The sequence below is a fragment of the Condylura cristata genome, unplaced genomic scaffold, assembly GCF_000260355.1.
Source record: "Condylura cristata isolate star-nosed mole 26May11 unplaced genomic scaffold, ConCri1.0 scaffold00060, whole genome shotgun sequence".
Classification (NCBI taxonomy): Eukaryota; Metazoa; Chordata; class Mammalia; order Eulipotyphla; family Talpidae; genus Condylura; species Condylura cristata.
In genome coordinates this window covers 439,524-447,548 of record NW_004567161.1, presented here as the reverse complement: position 1 = coordinate 447,548, position 8,025 = coordinate 439,524, and the positions used below count along the sequence as shown (strand labels likewise).

Below are 8,025 nucleotides of genomic sequence, written 5' to 3'. Positions count from 1 at the left end.
GCCCCACCCCGCCCCCACACCTGTCCTTCCAGGCTCCTGCCAAAAGTCTCGGCCCTCGGCCGCGCTGCCGCTGCCCACCGGACCGGTGAGGAGGGCACACCCAGGCCCGACACGGAGCCGGGGAACCTGAGCTGAGTCCGATGGCGCTGCCAGCATCCCCCCTCCACGGCGCGGGCTGGGCGGCCGTCAGCGCGAGCTGCATCCGGCCAGGGAGCGGCCGACTCCCCGCCGCCACCGGCAGTGGGTCCCGCTGGCCGTTCTCTCCCCACTCTGCCTCAGGGGAGTCCTCTCACTGCCCCCAGACCCCCGCCTCTGGCCTGTACCCCAGTTCTTGTATCATAAATAAATTTCTTAAAAAACAACTCCAGGAGACCCCTTGGGCAGGAGAGACCGAGTCGCGTCCACGCAGCTTCCAGGAATAGCCTGACCCCATAAAGACCCGTTTCCACTCCCGGCACAACTCTGGGCCGGCGGAGCCGTCCCTCGCGGACTCTCAATAACGCGGCCTCAGCCTGACGCTGTCCGCGCCGCTCCTGACACCGCGCCGGGCCCAGCGGACCGGCCGCCTCTGCCCAGCCCCTACTGGCAGCCTCCCTGGGCCCCTGTGCCCACCCCGGGCTGGCGGCTCCTGCTCCCGGCCACGGCCGCCAGAGGGCGCAGCGAGGCCTCGTGCCACGGGAGAGCTGGCGAAGGGTGGGCTGCACACGGCGGAGAAGGGGTGCAAGAGGGAGGGAGGGAGGGCCCCGCCCCGGCCCCCAGGCTGGGAGGCACACGGGTCAGCCGGGGACAGCAGGGCAGTAGCGCCGCAAGTCACAGCCGCCAGGAGGAGGCTTCTGGGCGCGAACACCCCGAGAACCCCTGGGGCCCCCATCTCCGCTGCCCCCCTCCACTTCCTCCTCTCAGGGCCGGGCTCCGGAGTCTGCCCCCCGGTCGCTGACCTCTCGGCTCCTGTCTGAAGATGGGGCCAGGGGAGCCCAGCCACTGGGACCCGGCTCCCAGGGCCAGGCCCTCAGCATCGGGGTGCCCGACCCGGCGCCCTGCAAGTACGCCCCACAGCGGCCCCACACACGTCTCACTAACACACCCCCAGCCCCAGGCACCCCCCTCCCGCCCCCATCCCCGTCCCCCGTGGCTCCGCCCCACCCGCGGTCCCCGTGTCTCTCCTGTCCTGGGTCTGCCCCACCTCCTGGCCATCGGGCACTTGCCCGCCGGCCTCCACCCTGCCGACTCCGCGCTGGCACCACGCCCTCGAGCTCGTCCATTCTGGGGCAAATGGCTGCCCATCTCCGCCTGGGCCACGTCCCTGGACAGCGGCCGCCTGTATCCAGGGCCCTGGCGTCTCCCGGGTGGCGCGAGGGGGGTCAGGGCTGTGCTGTCCGGGGGGGGGGGCGCTGCCATGCCACCGGGCACTTGTAGGTTCAGTCCAGGCCGATTCCCAAAGGGCAGCAGCTCACGGTCCCCCAGGACCCCCCTGCCTTGTTCTGGGGCCTCTGGCTTCCACGTGGGATGAGCCGCCTGTGCCCGACCCCCTTCCGGGCCCTGGCGCCTGCGTCTCCTCCGCGGCTGGCTCAGCTCTTCGCCGTCCCCGAGTGGCCAAGGCTCCGCGGGGCTGGACGCCCCCCGGCTCCCCCGCGCCCACCCTCCCAAGGCGGCCTTTCTCGGTGGCGTCTCCACGCCATGTCCTGGCTGACCCCCTTCAGCTCCCCGCCCGCCCAGTCGGTTCCCTGGGAGGAGCGGCCGCACCCCAGGAGCCCGGCAGAGCTGCCGCTGGCTCTGGCTCGGGGGCGCCTGTGTGCCTCCACATCGGGGCCGGGGCGCTCACAGCTAGAGTGACCTCCGCGCCAGGGGACCCCAGAGCCCCTGGGGCCACCAGCCAGCCTGGACTCTGCCCTACTCCAGTCACTCCTGGCTCCCGCGGACACACAGGCGGCACAGCCAAGCGGTGTGGTCCCGTGTTGTACCCCACGTGTCTGGTGCCACGAGAGCACCCCAAAAAGCCAGGGGCTCACTGCCCGAGTCAGCTGCCCCACGGGCCGGCCTGGGCCTGGGGCTGGGTCCCGTTTGTGCAGCCTCGGGGTGGGGAGCGGGCCTGGCCCTGCGTGGGGGCCCGGTGTGGGGGCACCAAGGAGGCGTCAGCGCGCCCCGCTCCCGCTGCCACTGGCGGGCTCGGGGTCTGCACTGCGGTCCCCTCTCCGCAGCACAGCGGGCGCCACCCGCCGCAGGCGACGGGGCCACCACCCACCTGCGCCGCTGCACCGGGCACACGGAGGGTCTGGGCCGTGGGGACGGGGGCGGCCAGGCCCGGCGCCCAGCCGCTTGGTCCCACAGCGCGCCCCAGCTGCGGCGCCAGCTTCCCGCCCGGCCAGCTGCCATGGGGTGGATGAGCCGAGGGCCCGCCTGCCCCAGCTGTGTCCATGCCTCGGCGGCGGAAGGCCGACCCCGTGTCGCAGACGCGAGTTGTTCCCTTCCCGAGACTGGACACAGGCGCCCGCCCCCAACGCGCTGCGTCACCGACAGCCGCGTCGGCGCTCGGCCTCATGCACGGTGCCCGCCGGAGCTGGACGGCGCCCGAGAGGAGGCGGCCAGGGCCAGAGTCCGGCAGGCAGGGCTCGCTCACCTCCTGGCCCAGGAGCCGAGGAGGCGCCTCTGTCCTCTGGGGACCCAGGAGGGCCACCGCTGGCAAGGAGCAGGAGCCCGCACGCTCACCTGAGGCTGGTGCGCAAGGCCTGGAGAAGGTTCCGGAAGAGCGAGAGGCTTCTCTGGTCTTTGACCCACAGTCTGCAATCTGCACACGGCCTGCGGCCACCTCCCAGCAGCCACGACGCTGCAGCCACAGCGCTGTGAGGTCTCGGTCTTGGACCACCACCCGGGTCCATCCCCAGAGCCACAGGGGCTGGCCTGGACGTCAGCGGACGCTGCTTGGCGACAGAAAGAGAATCGATTACCTGAAGCTCACAGAGCAGCTGGACAGGAAGGGGCCTGCGGGGCACCCAGCTGGTCTCCGCGGGAGAAGTCCCGCGAGAGGTGAGCTCTATGCCGAGGGCCTCCAGCGCCCCCCGCGGCCTTCTGGCAGCACAGCCGCGGGGGGGCGCCCTAGGCCCTCCGAGCTCCGTGCCGGGACCAGTGTGGCCTCACTCGGCTGGACACGCGGTTTCCCCGGAGCGCGCTACTGCTGTGAGGACGGAAGACACGGTCCATAAAAAGACAAGCGATAGACACACTTTGCCTGGGGGAAACTGCCACGTCTGTGCAGCAAGCAGTCAGCCAGCGGCCCCCGGGGTGCGGCGGGCCGCGCTGCCCCTCACTCGGGGCCAGTTATTCTTCGGACAGTAGCAGTGTGCCAGGCATTTCCCCATCTAGGGGGACCTCAGACATACATCATTAAAGTTACTTTTTTCTGTTGTTAGTCTGTTACTTCAGTACTCATGGAACCCGTCAAAGGACCTGGAAGGGGAACGAGGAACTCTCCAACCCCGTTTGCGACACGCCCTTTTCACGCCTGAGTAGTATTCCACTGTCGCAGCAGCCATATGGTTGTTTCCAATCTGGGGCTACAGTGAGTCAAGCTCTCGCGAGCACTCTGGCACAAGCCTTTTGTAAATGCGCCTTTTCCCCCTCTTGGGTAAACGTGTAGGTGCGCAGTTAGTTCCTGCTCTTCGCGCTGGAACGGCCCTAGGAGATGGGAGCGAGTCTGTGGCGCCAGCTCTCCGGCATGGCCGCTTCTCTTTCCCTGGTGGTTCCCTTGGGTGTCTGTCACGACTCAAATGGCCCTGGATGTGCGCCCCTCATTCTGGCCCTCCTGGACTCAGCCCCCTCCCCCGGCCCGCCACACACACTCCAGACCAGGGTGGCGATCACAGCTTTCGAGAGGCACGGTCGGGCGGTGAGTGCCCAGACTCCGTTTTTGAAGACCGTTTTGAGGGTTCCAAGTCCTTGTATTCCCCTGCAAATGTTAGAGCTACTTGTCAGCTTCTCTTTGTGAAGACATACTAGGATTTGGACTGGGATTTTGTTAAATCCTTTGGTCAGCCTGGGAGGGACTGGATGTCTTTAAAATAGTGGATCTTCCAGTCCATAAACAGACTTACTTATTCAAATCTTTTTTTCAGTTTAACAATACAGGAATCAAAATATTTTTTTCTTTAAAGATATATTTACTTATGCACACAAGAACTGGGGCGCAGGCCAGAGGTGCAGGGTGAAGGCCTCCCCAGAGACAGAACGGGGAGCAGAAAAGGCGGATCCACTGAATCCCACTGCAGAGGGGGCAGCGGGGAGACAGGAGGGGTCTGCTGCGCCCTGGGGTCACCCCCGGCTGGGGATCGAACTCGGGCCGCAGTGGCTGCGACAGCTTCACAGTGCTGCGCTTTAATCCCTCGCGCCACCAGGGAGGGCCCGGGAATCAAAATATTCTGAAGGGACCCCAGGACCTGGAACTTTTTAGTATAGAAAATTCTTAAAATATTGGCCCTCCCTGGGGGCGCAGAGGGTTAAAGCACAGCACTGAGAAGCTAAAGCCGCTTCCACTGAGTTCGATCCCCGCCTGCCCCGGAGGTGGCCACATGACGCAGCAGACCTCTCCTGACCCGCCCGCTGCTCCCCTCAGCAGTGGACTTGGTCAGTCGGCCTGTTCTGCTCCCCTGTCTGTCTCTGGTGAAGCCTCTCACCCTCCACATCTCTGGCCTGGACCCCAGTTCTGTGTGCATAAATAAATAAATCTTAAAAAAATATATTTCCCTTTTTGGGCCCTCTGTGGTGGCGCAGCGGGTTGGGACGCAGCACCGCAAGCTGGCCGCAGCCCTTCAGTGCAAGTTTGATCTCCGCCCAAGTGACCACAGGGCGCAGCAGACCGCTCCTGTCTCCCTGCTGCTCCCCTCAGCAGTGGATGCCATCCATCTGCCTGTCCTGCTCCCCACTCTGCCTCTGCACCTCTGGCTTGCATCCGAGTTCTGTATGAATAATTTTTTTAAATGTCTTTAGGGAAAAATTTTTTCAATTTTTAAAATATAAATTAGGGCCCTCCCTGGTGGCACAACGAAGTCCAGCGCAGCTCTGTGAAGCCAGCTGCAGCCCCTTCAGCATGAGTAGGGTCCCCGGCCAGGGCGCGGCAGGCCTCTCCCATGTCCCCGCTGCTCCCCTCAGCCGTTCACTTCATGGATCTGCCTGTCCTGCTCCCCATTCTGCCTCTGGTGAATCTTTTCACCACCCCTGCACCTCTGGCCTGTACTCCAGTTCTGTGTGCATAAATAAATAAATGTTTAATAAAATAATAATACAAAAATAAAATATAAATCAAATGACCACAAAGGTCAAAGCAATCCCCAAGCTTCAAAGCCAGCAACCCAGAAAGCGTGCTCAAGCATTGCACGGGGCCACAAGGTGGTCAACTGATAGTCAGAGGCCCTTCTCTGCCCCTGGCCCAGCCCCGGGCCTCCTCAGAAATGCACCTGCACGGCCAGCTCCAGGCCCTCAGGGCACAGCGGAAACAGCAGCGCTCAGATTTGGAGAGGTGGAGCAGACCGAAAAGACCTGTCCGAGCTTGGACACCAGGACCTGTGAGCGCGAGCTTGCCGGTCTAGGTCCTGGCGTAAGCCCCTCCCGTGATGCTCGACCTCAAAATGAAGCCGCTGTCCACTTCCGCTGGGCCCCCGGTCTCAGGGCCAACGGCAGGAGCGTGGCGCCGAGGGCTGGTGGTGTGAGGGCTGGTGGCACCAAGGCCATGCGTCTGGGTGTCGGATCCGGCCCCGCCGTGGGCAGCACCCAGCATGTCAAGCCACCAGGGCTGCCCTGGGCAGCGTCCAGTGTGGTGCACACCCTGCCTGTCCAAGAAACGGCCTGGAGGCCGCCCACGTGGCTCACCAGGGCATGCCGGCCATCCCACCGTGCCAGGCATTTCTGCACACCCACCCTGAGAAGGCTGGACGCACAGGGGGTCATCCTGGACCCGCGGGCAGCTGAGCGACAGCTGAAGACCTTAAGAAAAGAGCTGGGTTTGGCTGGGAAGAAGTCCTGCCTGCGGGCAGCCGGGTCCACTGGGCCCTCCCTGACTTGGACGGCCCCAAAGGGGCGCACTGGCTCCTTGCCACACGCGCCCGTGTGTTGGTTCTATCTCTCTGGCACGCCCTGACTGCTGCGAGGCGCCCCCAGAGGCAGGCCGGCCGGGTCTGCCCCCATGTCCCTGCAGGCAGGACGGTGTTTGTTGCCGCCGGCACCCAGTCCCCGGCTCCCTGGGGCTCCGCCGGCCTGGCCAGTGGCCTCCCGGGCTCCCGGCCAGCCCTCACCATGCACACAGCTCCTGACCACTGAGCCCACCTCGCCTTGCAGGGCCCACCTGGGTGCCTCCTCACGCCACCCACGGGAGTTGTGGGCGCTGGGGCGTCCACTCTGGGGCACATGTGCTCCCAGCAGCAGCCTCTCGGGAGCCTCTAAAAAGCATCAGCCACTGATGCACCTTCCGCCAACTCAGAGAAACACAGAGGAATGACGTCCATCGCTGCCCTCTCATCTGTAGCCAGGACATGTAAAATATAGTCTGGCCCCAGTGAAGAATACCCCACAGCAGTGCGCCACGGCCACAGGCCGCCACTGTCCGCCTGAAGTTCAGGCGGTCACCCCATGGCGCTGCAGACGCCCGCGGGACACGGCCAGGGCCGGGCAGGTGCGGCGGTCCCAGCTGCGCCACGTGACCAGCACCTCGCCGGCACCTTGTCCTGCGGCCCCAGGGTCTCCGCCCGCGTTGCGGGCCCACGCAGAGCCTCGGGGTGTCTCAAACACGCAGCTGGGCAGCGGGGGCCGAGTGCAGGGACGCACCCCTCAGTGCATGGGGGGTCAACTGCACTCTAGAGCAGCGGGCTCCGGCTTGGCCATGGAACCTTCGGGCATGTCATTCCGGGAAAGCGGGGCGCAGGGTGACAGGCAGCTGGGGTCAGTCAGGCCGGAAGGGCCCGGTGTCCTGCGGGACTCCCCAGGACACAGAAGCAGCCTGTGAAGTGTAGCGGGTGGCGCCCCAGAAGGGAGAGCGCGCAGCCAGAGGGCGGAGGGAGGTCAGCCGGGTCTCTGAGCACCGTCCGGCTGAGCAGGGCCGGGGAGCAGCGCCCGCCCGGAGTCCCGGACAGCAGGGGCGCCCGGCGCCCGCCCGGGCTCCTCCCTCCGCCCCCCAGTAGGGGCCCAGTGTGTGAGGGTCTTTGGGGCCGGCCAGGGCCCAGGCAGCCTGGAGGGGCCAGCAGTTGGCCTGGGCGTCAACTCCAAGAAAGTGTTTTGCCTCCATGTGCTAAGATCAAGTTCGAGGCAAACTCCTTTCTCGGGGGGGGGGGGGGGGGGAAGAAGGGGTTCCCTTTCTAAAACGTTCTTTTCTTAAAAACAATAAATACAACCAAGTATCCCTGTTGCCACACAGCAGAACGTGAAAACTGGAAACTCACTAGCAGGCCTCGCGGCCCGGGACCTCGGCAAGGAGACCCGAGCTGAGACTGGTCCAGCGACCTGCAGCGTGGCCATGAACACGCCTTTGGCCATGCCCGTTTGCTGCCCAGCTCCACGGCGGGCGCAGGCAGTGCTGGGGCTGGAAGCAGCTCTCCCGCCGGCTGGTCCTCTCTCCAGACAGGGGTCTGGCTGCTGCTCCAAACCTCAGTCATCTCCCAGGAGCCCCTGCTGCAAACACTCTGAGTTCCAAGGTGTCACCCAAGTTCTTCCAGCATATGGAATGGACGGGCCCAACCGCCCAAATAAACTGGGAACTGCTGGAAAAGAGGAGGGGGCTCCCTGCAGGGCCGCAGGGCGGGGCCACAGCCCGCGAGCAGCTCTGCTGGTGGGTATGGCCTCACCGGTCAGTTATGGCCTCACCGGTCAGTTAACGGGACGGGCTCCTGCAACAAGAAACAGCATGTTCTTTTATGGCTTCCAGGACTAGTTTGCAGTCTGTTTGCGAGAGAAACAGAACCAGAACACGAACGTTCAAGGAGCTAAAATCGTGCTGACTCATAAACAAGCCAGCACCGCGCGGCGGCTGGAGGCGCCTGGGCCTGG

The 8,025-nt window shown here is 65.0% G+C and overlaps 1 protein-coding gene across 1 annotated transcript in view; it reads left to right on the top strand.

Annotated features, from left to right (window-relative positions):
• The first annotated feature begins 140 nt into the window (after nucleotides 1–140).
• The window catches only part of CBX2 (chromobox homolog 2), a 15,675-nt gene continuing 7,790 nt past the window's right edge, over nucleotides 141–8,025 (top strand). Inside the window, exons 1-3 of the mRNA XM_012734571.1 lie at nucleotides 141–240; nucleotides 2,199–2,432; nucleotides 2,778–3,024. Of these exons, the coding sequence (XP_012590025.1) occupies nucleotides 141–240; nucleotides 2,199–2,432; nucleotides 2,778–3,024 (581 nt within the window). The remainder of the gene's footprint in view (nucleotides 241–2,198; nucleotides 2,433–2,777; nucleotides 3,025–8,025) is intronic.